This window comes from Protopterus annectens, chromosome 3.part0 (genome assembly GCF_019279795.1).
Source record: "Protopterus annectens isolate FY-2018-M chromosome 3.part0, PAN1.0, whole genome shotgun sequence".
NCBI classification, from domain to species: domain Eukaryota; kingdom Metazoa; phylum Chordata; order Ceratodontiformes; family Protopteridae; genus Protopterus; species Protopterus annectens.
Genome location: NC_056731.1, coordinates 608842277 through 608866338, shown reverse-complemented (window position 1 = coordinate 608866338; position 24062 = coordinate 608842277). Strand labels below are relative to the sequence as shown.

The 24062-nt window shown below is 38.4% G+C and overlaps 1 protein-coding gene across 1 annotated transcript in view; it reads left to right on the top strand.

Moving 5' to 3' along the window:
* LOC122796879 (collagen alpha-6(VI) chain-like) overlaps positions 1-22042 on the top strand; it is a 1248728-nt gene extending 1226686 nt beyond the window's left edge. The window contains exon 37 of the mRNA XM_044065630.1: positions 21339-22042. Within this exon, the coding sequence (XP_043921565.1) occupies positions 21339-22042 (704 nt within the window). The remainder of the gene's footprint in view (positions 1-21338) is intronic.
* Positions 22043-24062: the final 2020 nt, after the last annotated feature.

Genomic DNA, 24062 nt, shown 5'->3' with positions numbered 1-24062 from the left:
CTAGAGACGCTTTAATTAATTTGGTCATTTTTAGGCCATATGACCAACTTATATGACCAATATCTTTATACTGATTGACTTCTCTCCCTCTCTTTCTTTCCCAAAATGTCTTTTATTTTATCATACATCACTACATCTACTTTGTATTGTTATATGCTGCTGCCTATCATGCATTGTCAGTAGCCATTTCTCTGGTCCTTTTATCATTTGTGAAGTTTTTCTCTTTCCCACTTTCCTTTATTTGCACGGCTGTATACTATAATTTTATACTCCCACCAAATACATTAACGCATAATTACACCAATACTCAAAGTCACATATCTAGTCCTAATATCACTCACACTACTATTAATATTTATAGACATCCTCAGGAAGTACAACAGTATTTCCCTTAACTACTGTGCAGATCCAAAACTACCCAACATTATACCATCAGCATCAGTCAACCCTTACAGAATGACTTAACTTATCTCAATAATATCACTTACTCCTTCCTCCACTCTGAGACATTGGCTACATGAAGATGGCTAAAACTTGGTACACAAGACCCTAAACTCCACACAAACAACTAATGACTTCATTATTCCTCTGCTAAGTACTTATACAGCTATCTAATGCCCCTATAAGCAACCCTGTCCATATGACTCCTCCTTATCCAGTTGCAACAAACTGCCTCTGTTCCATGCATGTCTCAGCTGTTATAATTCAGACACCCTTACCATCACTGAATTTTGGCCGAAGCTACTGTTACTTAGAGTGAAATAGTTAAACAGGAATACAATCTTTTTAGGACAGGTAGAAAACAGAGGTACCATGGGAATAGCCGCCTATTTAAAAGTATCCTGTTTTCTTCACTTCATACAACCAATGTTACATTATGGTATGTCATATATTGTGCACTAATTGTCCTAAAAATTAACTTAGAAAAGCAGATACTATTCATCATCATCTTCTTTCGGCTGTTCCCGTTAGGGGTCGCCACAGCGGGTCATCTGTTTCCATTTCTTCCTGTCCTCTGCATCATGCTCTTTCACAACAACTGCCTGCATGTCCTCTCTCACCACATCCATAAACCTCATATTAGGCCTTCCTATTTTCCTCTTACCTGGATGCTCCATCCTTAGCATTCTTTTCCCAATATACCCAGCATCCCTCCTCAGCACATGTCAAAACCAACGCAATCTCGCGTCTCTTGCTTTGTCTCCAAACTGTCCAACCTGAGCTGACCCTCTAATATACTGATTCCTAATCCTGTCCATCCTAGTCACACCCAGTGCAAATCTTAACATCTTTAACTCTGCCACATCCAGCTCTGACTCCTGCCTTTTCGACAATGCTACCGTCTCCAACCCATATAACATACCTGGTCTCACTACCCTCTTGTAGACCTTCCCTTTCACTCTTATTGGTACCCGTCTGTCACAAATCACTCCTGACACTCTTCTCCACTCATTCCACCCTGCCTGTACTCTCTTCTTCACCTCGCTTCCACACTCACCATTACTCTGAACTGTTGATCCCAAGTACTTAACTCATCCACCTTTAAAAACTCTACTCCCTGCATCCTCACCATTCCTCTACCCTCCCTCTCATTTGCACACATATATTCTGTTTTAGCCCTGCTGATCTTCATTCCTCTCCTCTCTAAAGCATATCTCCACCTCTCCAGGGTCTCCTCAACCTGGTCCCTACTCTCCCTACATATCACAATGTCATCTGCAAACATCATAGTCCACGGGGCCTCCTGTCTAATCTCATTTTTCAACCTGTCCATCACCACTGCAAATAAGAAAGGGCTCGGAGCTGATCCTTGATGTAATCCCACTTCGAACTTAAACGTATCTGTCACTCCCACCGCAGTCCTCACCAATGTCACACTACCCTTGTACATATCCTGTACCACTCTTACATACTTCTCTGCCACTCCCGACTTCCTCATACAATACCACAACTCCTCTCTAGGCACCCTGTCATATGCTTTCTCTAAGTCCACAAAGACACAATGCAACTCCTTCTGACCTTCTCTGTATTTCTCCAACAACACTCTCAGAGCAAATATTGCATCTGTAGTGCTCTTTCCTGGCATGAAACCATACTGCTGATCACTAATCATCACCTCCCTTCTTAACCTAGCTTCCACTACTATTTCCCATAACTTCAAGCTGTGACTGATCAATTTTATCCCTCTGTAGTTACTGCAGCTCTGCACATCACCCTTATTCTTAAAGATAGGTACCAAAACACTTTTTCTCCACTCCTCAGGCATCCTGTGACTTTCCAAAATTTCATTAAACAATCTGGTTAAAAATTCCACTGCCATTTCTCCTAAGCACCTCCATGCTTCCACTGGTATGTCATCTGGGCCAACAGCCTTTCCATTCTTCATCCTCTTCATAGCTGTCCTTACTTTCTCCTTGCTAATCTGCTTCACTTCCTGATTCACTATCCCCACATCATCCAACCTTCTCTCTCTCTCATTCTCTTCATTCATCAGCCCTTCAAAGTACTCTTTCCCTCTACTCAGCACACTCTCCTCACTTGTGAGTATGTTTCCCTCACTGTTCTTTATCACCCTTACCTGCTGCTCATCTTTCCCAGCTCTGTTCCTCTGTCTAGCCAATTGGTACAGGTCCTTTTCTTCCTCTTTAGTGTCCAATCTCTCATACAACTCTCTATATGCCTTATCCTTAGCCTTTGCCACCCCTCTCTTTGCCATGCGCCTCATCTCCTTATACTCATGTCTACTTTCTTCATCTCTTTGAGAATCCAACTTCTTCTTCGCCAGCCTCTTCCTCTGTATACTCTCCTGTACTTCCTCATTCCACCACCATGTCTCCTTGTCCTCCTTCCTCTGTCCAGATGTCACACCAAGCACCTTCCTAGCAGTCTCCCTTACTAGCTCTGATGTAGTTACCCAGCTATTCAGTAACTCTTCATTGCCTCCCAGTGCCTGTCTTAACTCTTCCCTAAACTCCACCTCACAATCACCCTATTTTAACTTCCACCATTTAATCCTTGGCACTGCTTTCACATTCCTCCTCCTCCGCTTCTTGATCACCAACATCATCCTGCAGACCAGCATTCTATGCTTCCTAACTACACTTTCTCCAGTCACCACTTTACAGTCTCCAATCTCTTTCAGACTGGCCCTCCTACATAGGATATAATCCACCTGTGTGCATCTTCCTCCACTCTTGTACGTCAACCTATGCTCCTCCCTCTTCTTAAAATATGTATTCACCACAGCCATGTCCATCCTTTTCGCAAAATCCACAATCATCTGACCTTCTGCATTCCTCTCCTTAACACCATACCTACCCATCACTTCCTCATCCCCTCTGTTCACTTCACCAACATGCCCATTGAAGTCTGCTCCAATCATTAGTCTCTCAGCCTTGGGTACACTCACCACCACTTCATCCAACTCACTCCAAAATTTTTCTTTCTCATCCATCGCACACCCAACTTGTGGAGCATATGCACTAACAACATTCATCATTACACCATCAATTTCAAGCTTCATAAACATCACTCTATCAGACACTCTCTTCACCTCCAAAACACTCTTGGCATACTGTTCCATTAGGATAACCCCTACCCCATTTCTTCTGTCATCTACACCATGATAGAACAATTTGAACCTGCCTCCTATACACTTGACCTTACTTCCATTCCATCTGGTCTCTTGCACGCACAATATATCAACCTTCCTTCTCTCCATCATATCAGCTAGCTCTCTCCCTATACCAGTCATACTGCCAACATTCAAAGTTCCTACCCTCAGTACTACACTCCTAACCTTCCTCCTCTCTTCCTGCCTTCTGGCATGCCTTCCCCCTCCTCTTCCTCTTCGGCCAACAGTAGCCCAATTTCTGCCAGCACCCTGTTGGCTAACAGTACTGGTGGCGGTCATTGTTAACCCGGGCCTCGACCGATCCGGTATGTAATTATGAAAAGTACTCCGCATCAGAAAAGCAGATACTATTATTATCCCTTAATATGGTATCTGATTCACCCAGCACTGAACACTCCACCTCAGAGATGATAGATAGTACCCAAAATGAGATTATATTAGTAAGGGATTTCTGAATCAGCTGGAGTCTCAGCATTGAAGCACACTGTCGTCCATATGATCAGATATTCAGGCTAAGTGAGCTTCTTACTACATATAATTACTCAAACTGATTAAGCCATTGATAAACAAAGCATCTAAGACTGCATGATAGTATTCCACCCACATTTCAGTAGCAGGCTTTATGTCAGACTCAGTAAATGATCGCACTCCCTACATTCACATGTAGCAATAAAACCCAACCATCTTGTAACCATGTATTTCAAATAACATGTAAGAAATACACGTTACCTAGAAACACTGACTAACATTCTAATATCCACCACATGGTAACCACTATAGACCTTAGATCGACCCTGTGGGTCAATACATTTAATAGTGCCTTCTTTAACTTGCTGAAGTCCACATCCCCAATCCACATGAAAAAGTTCTAAGAAATTACCATACATACTATGTACACACATACACACACCACACACACACACACACACACACATATATATATATATATATATATATATATATATATATATACATACACACATACTCAAATATTTCATGCACAGGCAATAATGCCCATCTTGCCTGCCAAATTACTAACCAATAAATAAAATAATTCCCATAAGAACTGTCCAGGTTTTCTTAAAAATGTCTTGCTTTAATATAATTTAGTAACTTATTCCTTGCATCAGCTACTCTTTAAGAAAATCAGTTAGTACATCTCTTATTCTTATACAATATCTTCATGAGGTTGCCTTATGATTTTCATCTAGTCATTGATAGCCCCATACATTCTCAGATGTAGTTTTCTCTAAATGCTGTATATACCTGAGTAAGGTCTCCTCTTAAATTTCTTCATGAAATACTCCAAAACTTCAGATATTTTAATATTTCATAATAAGTTCAAGTCTCCCATTCATGGATGCCCTTGGTATATTTTTGTTATACTATTTCCAATTTACTCGTGCTAATTTTCTAATCAGGTTATCATAATATTATTCCATACTCTAGTTTGGGTCTGATGTAACTTACAAACAATGATTTCATCATTTCTGATTTCCTAGACTATGTAAATAATTTTATCAAGTCCATTGTTTTATAACTATCATTAACAAATTGGTTGGTACAATCAGAAAAACTCAAAGTTAGATCTACACATATACCCAGGTCCTTAAATTAATCTACAGTTTCAATCACTATGTGCTCTATTAAATATTCACCCTTCAAACAAGCTTTCCAAAATGTCATATGCTTATTTTTTATGTATTTATCAGCATGTTATTCTGCTGTACTGATCAATTTATTCAAGTTCCTTTGCAAACAAACCCTGTCTGAGGTCCTTATCCTCAAATAAAGTTCATGAGGTAATACTGGAAACAGTTTACCCAAACCAAATTGGAAATTGGCCACACCCTATAAAAATAACTATGCAATAAGTTCAAATCCCTCAATATAGACAATAAACATGGTGGCTACATTTTAATTAAGATGAAAATAGAATGAAAGGCACACCACGACAATCGAAGCAAACCTTTAGGCAAACCACAAAATCTTTATTGTCCGTAAGCGCTTTCACGTCCAATATGCCTTTCTTAGTGGAGAGAAATCTATTGATTTCATTACGTTCATAACATAGCAGTCTTTTTAGAGACTTAGTGTTTTTATAACTAAAACTCGGCTGCTGACCTACCAGTTTACCAATTCCTTCATTAGATATTAGGATGCCCCAATTCTTCTTGATAACATCCGTTATCATCTTATTATTATTTGTAAATGGAATTACTACCCTATTCTTCTTAGTATTACTCCTCTTCTTTTGAAGTGTCTCAATCTCTCTTGGTTTATTAATCTTATTAATATAAGGGTTTCTCTCCACTAAGAAAGGCACCTTTCCCTGTTATAATTGTAATCAATGTCAATATATCTTGAGCACAAATGTATTTGAACATCGAGATACTCACATCAGGTATGAATTTGATTTTTATGCTAGTTGTACCTCTAGAAATGTAGTATATTTAGGGATTTGTCAAAAATGTGGAGATTTCTATGTAGGTAAAACTAATAGGACGTTAAGGGAAAGGATCAGGGAGCATATCTATGCTATAAGCAGGGAGAATGAAACCAATGCCATAGCTAGACATGTACTTCAAAGAGATACCACACACAGGTTTAAGTTTTTGGTCCTAGAACTCATACATACTACTGAGAGACTGGGAAATGTTAATAATTTCACCGAGAAGGAAGAAAATAGGTGGATAATTAAATTACAAGCTGACAATGGGAATGGTTTGAATGACAGGGTCTCCTTGAAACCTTTTCTTAAGGATAGGCCTTTAAGACACTGATATATATATTTTTTATATGTATACTTCCACGTGTTGATTTATAGCTATCACTCATATGTTTTTTAATATTATCCCTATTTATATATATAGATATATTTATTTATATACATATATATACATTTTTAAATATATATTTATATTCCTTACACTTGCATATATATATGTATATACCCTTTTTTAGGTTTTTTAGGTATGTTTTCATGTTAGTTTTTAAATGTTTAGAAAAATTCTCAGACGTAATTTGCAATTTGTATTAATTAATCTAATGATTTTATTGGTCCACATGAATAATGAATGAGAGGTCAAGGACTATTTAATGAATATTTTGTGAATCTGTTTTTAAAGTCTGAAGAAGCGTCATATTGGACGTGAAAGCGCTTGCTGACAGTAAAGATTTTGTGGTTTGCTTCGATTGTCGTGGTGTGCCTTTCATTCTATTTTCGTCATTTTTGCTGTTGTGTGGAGGCACTTCATCCCTACAGTGTATTCTCTTTTTGGATTACATTTTAATTAAGAATTACCTAAGCATAACCACCAAAATTTACAGAACTCCATTAGCTCACTGATGTTCCTTGGAAAAGATCCACAACTAAATATTTTTCCATTTTCAAAGCAACTTCAAACTGCCATGTAACACCACTTTGCAAAGATAGTGCTGAGACCATCAAGTATAGTGTATCTTTCCTTCTAGCATATCAATAAATGAATTTACATCCCCTACAACTGAAAAATATCATTCATAGTCCCCACTCCATCTATGTCTCCAGTGTTATTGGTCTTTGAAGGTCAAATTTTACTGCTTGGATGTTTCCTGATATTTTTTAGCATGTGCTATATAAAATAACATAATTTTAACTGCCTGTATAAAGTCATTGTGTGATGTTTAGCTCATTATCTTAGAGCTCCCACTCACTTGATGACCACACTATTAAATACAGAAGCTTTTTGCTAAATCTTGTCCCTTCTATGTTTAGATGACTACTTTATAGTGCTGAATCACACTCTGTCTTTATTTTTTACAAGTACGGTTGATTTTTGCTTTTGTTGCAGAATACACTTTATAAGCTGATGTTGGGTTACTGCTTTTAAAACTGCATTTGATTGTTTGTGTTAAACCGAGCTCCACCCAGAATCGAATATTAGCACCACATTGCTAAACTGCACTTTATGTCATAATGTACTTATGCTACTTTGTCATTTGTGCATTATTTGCTGTGTCCTTCCTCATTGCTCCATTTTTGGCACCTTGGATCATTGCCAGTGCCATTTATTGTGAATTCTTGCAATTCTGTCTTGGTTTTTGTAGTTTACCTTTGTTTTTTCATCACTTTGAGTGGTCCCAGACAATGGTTTTATATTAAGAAGTGTTGGGTCTGCTCTATAGTGGCAGTAGACAGTAACCAGATCCCTTCCAAGGTGGAAAACACTGTGGATGACTTCAAGGTGTGTGATTGCTATTGGCCAGAGAGCTGGCTTTTTTGTTGATTTTCTCTGCTTCTATAAAGTTGTCTCATTTCTGCAATACTGCACAGAGGTTATAGCAGTGCCCTGTATAGATGCAGGTACTTTGAATTGATATTTTCCATACAGAAGTACCCTTGCAACGTCTCCAGTACTTAGCTGTGTACAGGGCAACTAGTTTATGCAGCGACAAGCACTGGCCCAGAGTTGCCAGTCAGATACTCTTGTCCTTACTGTACAGAGTCACAGCAACCTTCTGATCAATAGAAAGGGTCCTTTAACCATGGATATGAACTTTCCCACTATCTCCATTGCCACCTTGGTAGATATAGGCATCCTGAGGCAATGCAGAAATTGCCTCATGTTTACTGACAAGCAGTTAATTCTCAAGCAAATTGAAAAGGTATGTGAGAGCTGTACTTACACAACATCACTGGAGGTAAAGCTCTCTCATAAAAGCACTGCTAATGACAATTAGGTTGTCAGTAATGCACATATTGCACTCATCACATGAGCAAGGACAAGGCATATAGACCCACATATGTTGATGCTCTTAAGTACAGTCTTCCTAAATCCCAAAGACCTCTGAGATGATGCACCTATAACAAATAACTTCAGCAACCCCAAATGCACTCCATCACAACAACACCCACAAAAACACAAACAGTGACATCTCATGAAGTCTCTCTCCTTCTAAGCCCAAAAAGCAATCCACAACCCAACCCAACATTTTGGTCAGTGGAGACTACATTGTGAGGCACACTGATGTCTCATTCACCAAACTGATTAAAGAGAAAGCCATAGCTATTTACTTATCAGGGGCCAGGATCCACCAGACCACACATACACTTCGGTCATTGAACCAGAAGTACCAGTATAATTCAATCATACTCCATGTGGGTGCCAGATTCGCTTGCAATAAAACTTACTAAACTCACCACTGTTTAACACTAAAATCACTTAGCTGGCTCAAGCTTCCTCAGCACTTATCTTATACTCAGCTAACTTTAACCCATAAAATCATCCATTCCCCATCTGCCTCCCCAGCAATTAGACCTCCTCCTCCAATACTGTCTTCCAAATTGCCCACTTTGGTCAAATAATAAACAACTACTTACCATCTACAAACCACAAAGGGCTACTGCGGTCAGTCTCTATTCCAATAGTATAGCTAGAACTTCAAATAAAATTCATATATCAGTCAGATCTATCACACACTGCAATCTTTTAAAACCATTACTAAAAGATTTCTGCTCTGCCTCCTGGCTTTGTCCCTGCTCCTAATCTGGTACATAGCTCTCCAATACCCTTCATTGCCTTTCTTATACCTTCCTTTAAAGCACAAAATCACTCAATTTGCTTATCCCCTTCTAATACCTCACTTATTGTACTTCTTAAACTACTGTACCTATTTCGAATTAGCACAACCAAATTACTATTCCACCAGTACTTCACTGTTAACACTCAAACTTGCTTATCTCCTCTAATACCTCACTCTATGGTATTTCTTAAATTACTCCTGCATATCTTATACACCACTCTTCTATCAAGTTTCAATAAAAGGCTAGTAAATTTAATGTTTGTGAATATCAATACAAATGTTATTATACTGACTATTATGCTATGCATTCACTGAAACTGCATTATAAATGTGTTACTGTAAATATTGATTGCATAAAATATGATACCTTGGAGTTTTTCTCCCCGTGCCTGTAGTGAAAAAGAGCACCTGTGGACCTTCACAGCAAACAAATGACAGTAAATAACCTGAGACATACCTCACTGGGCTATATGAAGAAAGACATGATGGAGCTTTAGGAATATGTGTCCAAGGCAGGTATGAGCCTAGCACTGAGAAACATTCGACTTTCTCCACGGATGATGCTTCAGTTTGAATAGAAGATGGCTGACTTTAATAACTAGCTTAGTTTCTGGTGTCATTCTAAGCAGATGCAATATATGTCAGCTTGGAAGGATATAGTCAAAAAAACACACTGCTTTGCCAGAGATACTCTACACTTCTCACTTCTAGGCTTTTGAATATTGACTAAAAAATTGTCCTCTTCCACAGTGCCTTTTTTAGGCAATGCTAACTTGAAAATATTTCCAACATATCAAATCTGAACCAAGAAAATCTAAAGATCTTACTGCTCAATGCCAGACATCTAAACAAGAAATTCCACCCCTCACCATGGAGAATGCTGATGTCTGTGGAGTGACTGAGACATGGTTTAACATCACAGACTGCACCTTGGCAGTTGAAGTATATAATGTCTTCCACACATTTAAACTGGCTACAGTGCAAGCAGGGACTAAAGGTGGAGGTATCTCAGTTTACAACAAAAACAAATATATATCAAAGCTGGTCAAACAGAAAGACAGACTTAAGCTTTTCCTTGTCCAAATCACCACAGGCAAAATCCCACACCACTTCCTTGCAAGCTGTCGGTGCCCTTCTATGGCCTAGCAAACCCATAACACTTATTTAAACTTACTGGAGATATCCACCATCCAAGCCAAAGCCATATTCATGGGCAACTTTAACTACTCCATTATAAACTTGGAATCATGTACAACATCAAATGTGCAAGCTGAGAGCTTCTCGGACTTCATAAACACAAAGTCCCTGGACCAGATAGTCCATATACTGACCAAAAGTGCAAACAGAAAACAGAAGTGCAAACATATTAGATATGGTCTTAAATAACATGGGAGTATACTGCACACACCCTAGTGTAATGTTCTCTCTAGTAAGGTTGGACCAAAAAACTGTCTTGTTTGAATTACAGAACCCCAACTAACCCTGAAACATTTAGAAACCATTTTAAGGCAAAGTTTCTATTATTAAGTGATAATCTGGCAAAGTTTCAAGCCCCCTTCCAAGTCTTGAGAACACTGCTGAATTGTTTTACAGAAACCCTGTGCAAGCATTTTAACAGTGGATTTTAAATGTTTGCTGAACTTTACCACTGTTATTTTATTTGAATAAATATATGTTTTAGCCCAGCCATAGTTGCCAAGAATTTGTGTTTTTTTCTATTTATCTTTGTGGATTTTACCAACTTTCGATTTTATCCATATATTGACAATACATGGGTCTATGCTTAGGTACTGAATAGCAATTTCAGTGAACTGCTTATCAGCAAAAGTTAAACAGTTAATGCTGAAATCACAGAGCACACTTACAGTATCTTTGAAAAATAATTCATCGAATGGCCATAGTTAGCCAACAACCAGAAAGTACCATGATGCATAAGGTAAGCTAAAGAAAGCCTTTTAGAAGTTTGCCCTATTCCTCACTGATGTGCGATCACGGAGTTGGTATATATAGTTGGGGGGGGGCAGATCCCCCCCACCTTGGTTGATTAGTTGTTCACGATGTTGGCCATCTATGGCTATTTGATGAATTATTTTTTAAAGATAAATGTGTTTGGTGATTTTAACATTCAATGATAAACAATTGTCTGACATTGTTATTCGATGCATGAACACAGACGCACAAAACACCCCAAGTGTAGATCCAGTATCAGGGATTTGGAGATGCATGTAGACCTGGCCTTTAACCACCATGTTTCTATGATAATAAGGAAGTTATTATATATTGTGTTACTTATAATCAATGGTATGCTATCTAGGTCTAAGGCGGTCATTTTTTCACTGTGTTCAGCACTCATTAGACCTATCATTAAGTAGAGTGCCCCCTTTGGTATGCACCTGACAAAAAGAATACAGGACATAAACAGCATGTCCTATGCAGACCAACAAACAGCCTTATCCCTGTTCTCTGTCTCTTAGAGACTTTTGAGGGTCGATGAACCCCTGGTTTGCAAGGAACCTGAGACCTCCCTCTGATGGACCTTCTGCATATCCACAAAAGAAATAGCTCCAGAATTTTCCATTTCAGGTAGCTAAACCTTGTCTGTGATATAAATATGTTCTGCTGTACAGACAAGTGACAAGTATGTGTTTCAAAGACTACCCCTTCTCTGTAACAGGCTTCCCATCCATGTGAAGCAGAGGTCTTCCGTAAACCAATTGAAGCATAAATGAGAATCAGAAATTCACCCCTGATTTGGCACTTATGTCTCTAATGGACAGAGACAGGCTGTAAATTTTTCACCACCCAGTCCCTTGCTTATACAACCACAGGGTACCTAAACTTGTCTGATACATTTGAGATGCATGGCTAGCCTTAAAAAGGACTTGGAGTGATTAGCCTAGTATACACCTATGAACCTTTTTGAAAAAAGTTACAGCAGAAACTAAAGATTCCGAAGGAAGAATTCCATCACCGCAGTCAATGCAGCCAGATGAGGAGCATGTGAAGGAGCCAGAAACAGGGGAGATTTATGCCAGATGAAGGCGTGTGCAGTTATCCTGTGGCAGTTTCAGAAGTGTGGGTAATAATAAATTGTACAGTAAACTAAAAAGTGATGCATGCAAACCTACAACAAGGTTGTGTTCATCTATGCAGAGAATAGCCACACTGTGTATCTGACATAGCCTACCCAAGTAACAAAGTGTAAAGGGCCAGGTATAGTTATCATCATTTGCACAGATGGAAAGGAATCCAGTGTCAAGACTCATGCACAAAAAAATGTGTGCATGGTGATATGGATGAAATTATCTTTTGTAGTGTGTGTGTGTGTGTGTGTGTGTGTGTGTGTGTGTGTGTGTGTGTGTGTGTGTGTGTGTGTGTGTGTGTGTGTGTGTAAGAAGTTGGGGGAATGACTAGACTGCACTGAAGAGGGAAGGAGGTGCTGTTACCATTACTGAGTGTGTGAGTATGGATCAGGGAATTAAAGATGTATGTGTTTGTAAATCAGCAAATGATGCAGCACTATGCTGAGCTCCTACAGACATGTCCAGGTTACCCACCAGATATATATGTCCAGTCAGTACACATCCTTGTCTATGGAAGAATCCTCTCTTGGGATGATCACAGGCACTACCCAACCCTTGCCTAGAGGAAGGAGTGCAGCATGAATACAAACAATGGCCCATTCTATGCATCTCTGTAGAATGAGCTCCAAGCCGTCATGGACAGTCACATCATACCCTACTCACATCCATACAGAATGATGGGGTTAAAGTGTTGACACTATGCCTGCCTGACCTTGGCCTCCCCCCTTCTGCAACAGCCCCCCAATACTGTAGACAGTGATGGACTGGCCTCAGAAGGTGTGTCTGGTGCACTGACAGTATGCACACGAAAATCTGTGTTGCGCAAGCTGCCTACAGAACATGTCCATCATGTCTCACATATGGGCCATGCAGTCACTCTGGTCATCAAGTACACCTTGTAAAACATGTACCATCTGTGAACATTTTAAAGGGTTGTTAGCCTGTCTCTCTATGATAGCTATGCACATTTTCTGAGTCTTAGACATAGAGACAGCTAGCCTGGGGGAGGCTGATACCCATGGCATTCATATCACCTTCACAAAATCCACCCCTTTCACTCTTTGTCCATGGTATGCATCGCTATCAGAATCATTACATCTACATGCAGCCTCACAGTTTTACTGTTCTCTTCAAAGATTTTCAGTCAAGACCTAAATAAAAAAGTGGATTGGGTTTGTGGTAGACTGCTGTCTTCTTATTATCACAGATAATTGTATTTTGCAACTAAAGCATTATTTTAAGTTTTACAAAAAGAAAGAAGAAAGAAGAAAATAATAGTTCATAGGTTCATAGGTTAGTATTAGGCTATCGGGCCTAGGGCCTATACAAGCCTAGCCATAACAATTCCCTGGATATTTCTTCCCACGATGTTTACTTCCCTGGACCCCTATCTAGCAGGTCGACTGACGTGATCCCCAGGGTGAATTTCCTATCTCCCATCCAGTCATCAAGGTTCCTTTTGAAGACGGCCAAGGAGGCGCTCTGCTTGACATGTATGGGCAGTCTATTCCAGAGTATGGGGAGTCTCTAGGTCAGGAACCTATCCCTCCAGCATGTTTTGTTCTTTGTGATGACAAGGTTTAGATCCCTGGAGCGTGTGGCTCTGAGGGATTGGGATTTCTTTAAGTGGAGCATGTCCAACAGCTCAGGGTTTGACATGGCCTTGTATGTTAAGCAGAGATCGCCTCTGAGTAGACGATATGCCAAAGAGTATAACTGGAGTTTTTTTAGACAGTCATTATAGGGCATCTGCTTTAGGCCTGTGATTCTTTTAGTGAGATATTTCTGTGGCCTTTCCAGCTGTTGCAGATGTCTTGTGAGGTACATACCAAACAGTGCGTTGTACTCTATAATGGGTCTAATGAAGGATGAGTACAGTGGGACAATGACTTCCTTTTTTCCGGATGAATCTAACACAACAGATTTTATCAACTGAAGTTGATGAAGAACTATGAAAACCTAACTTTTCCAGTTGTAGCACCATTTATGATGAGGGTACTATTATAATGACTCCATAAAGCATAAACATGAAATCATTTTCAAAAGTACCAAATTGTCCTCAACAACCTCTTTGCTTCCAAACAATAAGACCTTAGCATTGCCTTCACTAATACCTCTGAAGGTACCCCCTGTGTTCACCAGATCTGGGAATCACTGTACCATTAATTCTTCTAATTCTAATACACTTTTAATATAGTTTTAAGACCTTTGCCATGGAGTAAATTGATACAGTGAAGGAAACTGTTTTGAAACAGTAATAACCTGAGCATCACCTTCATCAGACTCACATCACTGTATAGACAGAATGCAAACTTTTACAGATTCTTGCAAAGGTACAAGAAGACAAAAAGGAATGGATGTAAGTGATTCCCTTGACTGATGCAGAGAATATATTTATTTTGTGGAAACTTCAAATTTTATTCCATGTTTTTTCAGTTGACCTGTAGGGAATCTCTCATCTCAAGATGAGAAAAATAGTGCTGCTAAGACTTTCACAGTCAAAGAGTCAGTATTATAACTTTATTACACTTTTCATGATGTCTTGAAAGCAAACATTCAATGTCCAGTTTCATTGTACAGATCTACTGGATATAATGATTCTTATTCCCAAACACATAACAAAAGATGATCTCTGGTGCAGAGATATGAGAATCCATTAAAATAATATTACATCCTTTGACAAAACTGTAGTATATAACAATAGTTTATTTGGATTATGTATGAGTAGCATACTTTAACAACCTGCCCCTGCAGGTAATTAGTCTTAACAAGAAAGAAATCACTTCACAACAGCATTAAGGAGATGAAACCAGATTTCATGGTTCTAACAGTCAACCAGGGCAATTCTGAGCTATGGCACCTAAAATCGATAGAGATAACACTATAGTGATGTGGTACATAAATTCACAAAGAGGACCAACAGACTTCAAGCAGACAATCTAGATTTTGAAACGGGCATTGCAACACAACCATCAGCTTTTAGCAGTTCATATTCCAGCCTTAAAAATTCAATTAAGCAAAAGGATAACTTCGACACACAAATGAAAAATGGACCCACACATATTTCAAGGCCCGCAAATAGAAATGGGGTACCCCAGGAGTGAATTTGTTTGCTACATATCATAATAAGCTGATCAAAATGTTTTGCTCCCTCATTTCTCACAAGTGAATGTGGAAGACAGAAGCTTTTTATTTTCCAGTGAGTCAATGCCTTAATGTATTCCTTCCTTCTATTTTTGATTCAGAAACTACTACTCTAAGCAAAACAATACAATTCTATACTTATCCTAATAGTTCCCTCTTGACCAAGGCAACCTTGGTATTCTCTGCTAAATGATCCTGGCCCATACCTCTTAACTATCCAGATTCTCACGGAATGCCCAGATTTTTATCTAATATTTTGGTCTGTTTCTCCTACTAGAAAGTCTTGCATAAAAAAATAAAAGTGGCATTAATTTGTCTCTTACATTATATCACCAGGTCTAGAGCCACTGTGCCAGTCTGTTTAAACAATATTAGACTGCATAAAACATTTACTTGCTTCAAGCATAGATTATTCATCAATTAAAGTGTTCCAAGTTAAAAAATTCAAATCACCTTATGAGACAGTTCTAGGCTGACTAAATCCGTGTTTTGAGATTTCTTGAGTGCGAGTTTCATATCCCAAGCAGAAGCCACCTGTTTTCAAGGTGGGCAAGTACATACCATCCCTTCTGAAAATTGTTTCACTTGATTATGGTTACAAAGGTGGGGGATCAAGGGGCAGACAAGCAGAAATAGCCAACAAATGTACCTTGGATACAAAAGGCTACTGGACAGTAACTCACACAAATAATCACAAACTAGTGGTAGCCAGGCCTGAAAAGAGTCCTGAATATTTTAGTGGCACCAATTAGAACATCTTTTTCACCTGCACATATACGATTTTCTGATAGCAGGCTTTCTGACCTTCTTTAGTACCTGCTGCATGTCCACAGAATGAAGATGTCTAAAAGGTATCAAAATGTAATCATCCAGGCAGTTAGCTGAAGAGTTTTCAGATTAAGGTGTACCAAACTCCCCACTTCTTGTGTCAATAAATGCAGTCTATGGGGAAACTTGTAATTGTCCTTGGCCAGAAAAGAAGGGAGAACCACTGTTACCTTGGCCAAAAGGGATTCACCACCACAATTTTTGGAAAGTAATTTTGGATCTTTGGACAAATGCTGGAAATCAGTTGAAAGAGTGAAAAGGCATATCAGAACATTGCAATCCATAGGAATGAGAAGACATCTGTCTTCCAGGCCTGCTTGCAAGGAGCCTGGGAGCAGTAATTTTTAGATGTCTATTCTGAAAGGTGGTAAAAAGATCTACCTGAGGTGTTCCCCACAGCTGGATAAATTCTTGGAGGACACAAGGATAAAGTTTCCATTTGTGGGGGTTAGTCCTGTTACTTTTCAGCTGGTCTGCAACCAAGTTTTGCTCTGACAGAATGCATGAAGCCTGAAGAATTAATGTGAGCTGAACTGCTACTTCCCAAAAGCTGTCATAGCAAGTCTGCAAACAGGGTAAGATCTGCCCCCCCCCCCCCAGCAGTTTGTTTTTGAATCAAATCAATGTGGTATTGTTTGTGTATACCTGCAGAGTTCCTGGGGACCAGGGATGATTCAAGGCCTTCAAAGCATTGATAATAGCTAACATTTCTCTAATATTTATGTGCTTCTGTCTATCTACAGGAGCTCACAGAGCTTGCACTTTTACCACTTTGGAAACTACTCCCCACAATGGGTCTGAAGCATCTGTGGTGAATGACTGGAGGGCGGTCAGAAGGGAGAATGGAAGATCTAGATTGCAAGCTATCTGGTCTACCCACTACCCAGCCTCTCTATTTACAAACCCCGGAATTGTGATCTGAAAGGACAAAGTATGTGGATGCTGAGTCTAGATATTTTCCTTATGTGTAGGCTGCCCAGGAAAGGCATGAGAATCCAGAAGCCTGTGAAACTTCTTTGCAGACACATGCCTTTCACTGGAAAAACTCAGGAAGAACTGTTGAAATATGCCTACTTTATCTGTCAGAAGACAGGATCTTCCCAAGGCCGAGTCTAACAGACATCCCAGGAAATCATTCTGTGAGAAGGGATAATAGAAGACTGCTGAAAGTTGATTTGAAAATCCAGATTGAGAAGTCCCTACGCAGTTGCTAAAGATTCTTGACAACTGTAAAAAGTGTCTGTAAAGACATAACATTAATTCAAATATGGAAAAAATGTGAATGCCTTAAAGTCTGCAGTAAGCAATGAGTGGAGCTAGATATTTTGTGAATGCCTGGTTCTCTGGACAAGAGGGAATCCCCTGGTAAGTGGGAGAGATTCCCATTGCTGAGTGTACCTTTTGAGTCCAACTGTCTGAAGCAATCTGATGCAACAAAGGAACATAAAGACTCAGAAAAATGGAAGGTTTGCCAGGAATGGAGGAGGAAAGTGCCTGTACAGGTGGATAGTCATTCTGAATGGGAGTTCTGTCCTTCATTTTTAAAGGCTATAAGAGCTTTCTTTCCATTTTGCTGTTTCGATTGTATATTGCAAAAGCAAGCTGAGGACAAGGGGAAATTACTAGTTGGTCTGAAAAAGGAAGACTGAAAAATGTGGGCCACTTTTAAAATCAGCTTTCCCCTTTCATCACACTTCGTAAGCACCTAGACTGGAGATGCAGAAGAAAAGAACCTCTTTTTCTAAGGGAGAATTTAAAATCTCAATTTTAACATCTTCACTGAGAGTTTGGGTCCAAAGCCAAGCCAATTTTATCAAAACTGATCCACACGCAGCAGCTCTGAAGGAGAAGTCAACAACATCTTAAGCACACTTTGAAACATGCTTAGTTACCAGATAAACAGCTGTCACAGAAGTGTTTAAGGAATTATTTAACTCAGAGGAAGAAGGTTAACCATAAACAACTTCATGTTCTGAAAGAATAGCAATAAAAACTCAAACATGTGAGCTTGACAATTTAAAGTTAGAGTACTAGAAGAATACATTTTCTTCACAAACTTATCCATTCTTTCCCATTCTTATCAGAGGGAATGGAGTTAGCAGTAGTAACCCTGTTTAGTAAAAGCAGATTGGACAGAAAAATAACTGCTGAGTCTGCTTTAGGGTTAGAAAAAAGGTACTTGTATGTCAGGGGTACCTTATATAACCTGGAAGCAGGAGTCTGACTATCAGGAAAGCTAGAAATAGTGAGAAAAACATTCTCTAAAGACTTAGCCTGAAGGAAGAGTTACAGCTCTAGGCATCTCTAACTATAACAAATCATAATATATTTTCTTTGGTACAGGAACCTCATTATGATCCCACTGAAAAAAAAATATCTTTCAAATTAAAGAACATGCCAGTAAAATAGATCTCTTTAGTGGGAAAATCTGAAGACCTACTTTCCTCAGAATTAGATAACTCAGACTGACAGATATTTTCTGAAGCCACCCCCTGCAATGTCTGCTCTTCTAACTGAAATTCTGTGTCAGAAACAGAAGGCACTGTTTTCCTTTCCTTATCTGAAAAAAAGTAGGTGATAAAAATGGAATAATAAGTTCCTTGGCAAACCCCAATAAGTGTGCGCTATCCATAGAAATAGAAATAGAAGTAGGAGACTAGACGTTTTTCTTACTAAGCACACTCCCTGAAATAAGACTGACTCTTATACAGCATATTCTTCCCTTTTTCTACATTCCCCTCCTATCCAAGTGACAACCTTTCACCTGCTCCTTCCCCTGGCATTGACAAAAGTGGCTCTGCCTTGCCCAATAAGGCCATTTCTACAACTGCAGAGGACATGGCTATCATCCAGTCTTTGGTGACTAAAAAGACTACACCAAAAGGACTTTGGGAAGAAAATATGGTTGATTTGAGGAACAACAAGTGGCCACAGCAGATTCACCCAAGACTTGCTGAGGCAGAATTGGGGCCAGCTTGACATGCAGTGGAAGGTGCTACCATGGAGACTGAAGGCTGCTCTATACATAATGAAGTCTTGATGAGTCAGTTAAGTGTAAAGTAGCGAGCAAATGGTTCTGAGGAAAGGAAACCAGTAAAAGCCCTCGACAAGCACAGTATCCTGTCCCAAACATGGAAAAATGTCTTAAATAAGTTAAATTCATGTCAAAAATAACACTTTTACTGACAAAAAGGTCACACAAGCCTAAACATGAGAACTCCCTTAGAAAAATAATGACAGTCCCAAAACATTCTATTTCCTATAAGCCAGTATCATAACCATAAAATTCCCTGGGGTATTGACACAAGTGAGCAATATTTTGTTAAGTTTGAGGAAAGTTTGGCTAGGCTTAAATTGCTGTAATGCCAATAACCTGGTAACCACCTATGAACCTAACTAAGCAATAAAATGTTTGCAGAAAAACAGCAGTTTTCTTCATAAACAATTAGATTAGTGGAAGGCTTTCCTCAAATGAGACTTATCTGCCCAACTCTTGAAATCACTAACTGGCCATCAGTGTCACAGGACCCAGTGGATCAGCACTCACTTCAGCAAAAAAAAAACAAAAAAACTTTGAAACGTTTCATACTCCAACTGTCTTTTTTTATGGAGCTCCTGACAGTGGGAGCACTTGGAAGGTGACCTTAAGTTTTTGAAAGTTGGATGATTGCTGGGGTGGGATCCATATTGCTTAGATCACTGCAACAATGATCAATGTTAGAACATCAATTCATGTATATTACAGTACTAAGTAAACAAAGCATCCAATAATGCATTAAGATTAATGACTAGTTTTGGGAGAAATATATCACTCTTTAAGAATATCATCCAGAAACATTGGTCTATATTGTTGACAGATAACACACTGAGTGAAATTGTTCTATCTAGATGTGTGTTTTCTTATCATACAGATCCTACTTTGGGTAATATATTAAATCATTATAAAAAGAAACCTCAAATATTAGATTAAGAACAAACAACTTTAGATGAGGGTTTCCTTAAGGGATGCCAGCCTTGTGGGCATTGCTCAGTTTGTAAATTTATAGTCAAAATGAGACAATTTACCACAAAAACTATTTCTAATTTTTTTATATATGTGTTTTAGGGAATTGTAGCTCTGATTGGGTTGTGTATCTTGCTACTTGCATGTGTTTTGCTTTTTATGTTGGACAGACATCACATCCAATTAGGATTAGAATTTCAGAGCACGAATGATATAAGAAATAAGCATTTTTCTAATGCATTATTTAAACATACTCTAAGCATTCTACTGCTAATTTTTCTTTTATTGTTATTGATAAGACTGGGTACAGTAGGATGAACAAATTGGATGGCATGACATTTAAACCAAAACGAGAAAGCTTGGATAATTACGTTATTTACACCAGGTTTAAATGAACATTTATAATTAACCAATGGGTAGGGAGCTTGTATTATGTAAGTGCACTGATGGGATGTGGTTTTATAACACTGATGAACGCAGCTGGTGCTGAAAGTGGTCAGTTTTGTTTTTTTTTACCATCATTCGGATGAATGGTAATTTTGGAATAATATTTTGCTAAGTATCATGATCCTGTTGATTGTCGGCTTATTTCTGACTTTGCTTTACTACATTTTTTGGTCATTGCACCTAGCCATACTGGCGAAGTTTCTGTTAGTGAATCTTGCTGGAGCGAACACAAAGTACTCCCATGGCTGCTTAGATGATGGTCCTTAGATGGTTCTCAGCCATGTTAGCTGTTACTTGTCACAAGGGAATGAAAAGTCTTAAGTCCAATGGGAGGAGGACTCACAGGTCGGCAGGCACAGGGGAAAAGTTATAGAAAAAAACACATGAGCTACATTATTTAATGCTTCCTTTTAATAGATGAATACTTCTTTCTGTGATTGTTTTTTTTTTTTTTTGTAATGGAACATGTCTAGTTACATTAATTTTGCCAGTGTTTTCATCCTTAAGAAAGGTTATCTGTGGTGATTTTTTTCATAGTCAGTTTAATATATTTTGATTAGACATATATTTTGTGATAATTAGAAAGGTTTGCTTTAAAGAGAAAACAATTTCATTCCTGATTTTCTTTCCTCAGATCCATGCACTAAAGATGAAGAATGTGAAGCTCCTCATAGACTAGTGGAAATGGACATGGACTTGGCAATTGTCCTTGATAGTTCACGAAACATAAGAAGCAGCCAGTTTGAAACAGCAAAAGGATTAATACGTAGAATTATTGATCAGCTCTCCATATCATCTCAGCCACAAACCTCACCTAAAGGTTCCAGGCTTGCATTGGTGCAACATAGTCCTCTACGGTACTTTCCAGGAAGAGGGCAAGTACCTGTGCAAAAAGAGTTTGATTTCATTACTTTCACCAAACGCATTCACATGCAAGAACACCTTGAAAGAGTTCAGCATTTACAAGGTTCATCAGCAGTTGGTCATGCAATTGAGTGGACAATCAACAATGTTTTTAAACAGGTTCCAAACCCTAGAAAACTAAAGGTCATATTTGTTGTTCTTGGGGGCAAGACAGTTCCCTGGGATCAGAAAAGGATGACCGAAATATCTCTATATTCTAAATGCTTGGGTTTTTCTGTGTTTACAGTAGCACTTGGAATGGACATAAGTAACTCTGAACTCACTGGGCTCTCAAGTTCTCCTTTAGACCAGCATTTTATCCATCTGGGTGCAGTCATGGAACCTGACATTCAGTTTGCAGACAAATTCATCCGGGCATTCTTTAATCTCCTTAAAAGTAAGTGTATTTTATCAAAAGAACTCAGAATACAGTAAATATATTTCTTGGAATGTAATCATATTGATAGATAGCAATCACAAATTCTATTACTTATATACTTATTTCTAAAATGGTTATCACGCACAGGTTCATGATGTTATAATAAGGTATTTGTATTTCTTGTTACTTAAGCTGATATCAGTGGAAGAGAATGAAAATATTGGCAATCTACATATGGGTAGACGTAGTGAGTCAGCAGCAAGTCTTAAAGGGCTTATTAAGTGTATCAGGACAAGATAGCAGTGATATATAATGTCCAAACAGCCAGTCATACTGTTTCATGTTATGTTTTGTGCTGTTGTAGGCCCAAAATCCCATAACTTCACTATACTTCTCTTCCAAAATTAATGAATAGGCAATATCTATACTATCAACTTCCTGACATGCTCAATGGGTTGATGATGTAAGCAATGGCCTCTTTATTTCACAATTACAGAGATGATAAAGAGTGCTAATGATGAACAGATATGTTGCTATGCTGCTAAAAATATATATACACATGCACAACAGAGGGTAAAACGGTGCTTTCCTTTTCCAAAAAGAAAAGTAATGACACAAAATTGGAAACCAGCTATCAAAAAGAAAGTTTGGTTGCTGCAGGTAGATGAAGTTCTGTGGCCTGCTCTGTATATTTCTATCTAGAATGCCTGTAACATAATTTAATAACAGGAGGGAAATACTATTAATGATTTAAAGGGGATGCATAAACTTTTGTGTGTCTAATTAAAGATCTCCGTAGCTAGGCATCTTATGGTACTCATGATCAGTTGCCTGGTGTTTTTCCAATGTTCCAGTGTTTCAAAAGATAACTGACATTTTATCACTCACTGCATTATTTAGTAAATAACCATTTGCAACTGGTATACATAGTAATGATATTAAAGTTAGCAGGTATGTTTTCCACATGCTGTCCTGACGTAGTTCAAAGGTTCATGGATTTGTACCAAGCTTATGACCTAGTATTCCATAAGAACTTCACAGTAGCTAAACACCTACCTATGCATTCATCCAGCTCCTTCTTAAGAGTGTATAGTGATTGCACTACAACACATGGGAAGAGAGAATTTCTAAAAGCAAGGGAGACATAAGGATATGAATTAATATTGGCTTGTTATTAGTGATTTTAGGGTTGACTCTGCATGCAAGTATGTATGTATGTTGCTTCTCTCTCAGTATACTCTATGTATAGTATTTGAAAGAGTATTTGAAAGAGAAGGGAGTTCTTCACAGTCCAGAATGTAAGGTGCAGGAGACAATGAACAAGAGCATTTTTATTTAATGATTAATTGATTGATTGACTGATTGATTTACTTGTTTCTTTGTTTATGTTTGCTTACCCAGGTTTGTAAACTGATCCACAAGGGCCCATTTCAGCCACAGTCTGTGTAAATCTAACAACCGGATAATAGTATAATAAAAAAAGATAAATAATAATAAATGAAGAAGTAGAATCTGCAGACATTACATAATATTATCTACTAAACATATGTGCAACAGTGCTTCAGTATACATAATTTGCATGAAGAGATTCTTTCTCCTAAAACTAATTCTACCTCAATAAATACAGGGGAAAAGGGATTTTGATAAGGGCATATTGCTTTCTCCCCTGAATGTTGTAATGATCAGAGTATAGCTTGGCTGTTTCAGTTTTCGGATTAGTTGAATTTAAATATAGTAATCATTGCTGCTATAATTGAAAATATTGAAATCAGTTCTCAGAGATGAAGGTGCGGACAATGCACACATACATTTTATTTCCACTTTAGTCTTAGTATTATTATTTTTTTAATCCAAGTTTATCTTAGATCATACCTTTACATATATGCATAGAAACATAGGCATACAACATGGACAGTCAAATACAGTTTCATAACTGTTAATCACAGCCAAATATTTGAGCCTATTCAAGACAAAATTATAACAAGAGGCTGGACTCTGCCCTTCTGAGCTGGGAATTTCTGGTTAAAGGTTTATAGTGCCTGAATATTTGAACTGTATCTTACTGAAATTGGTACA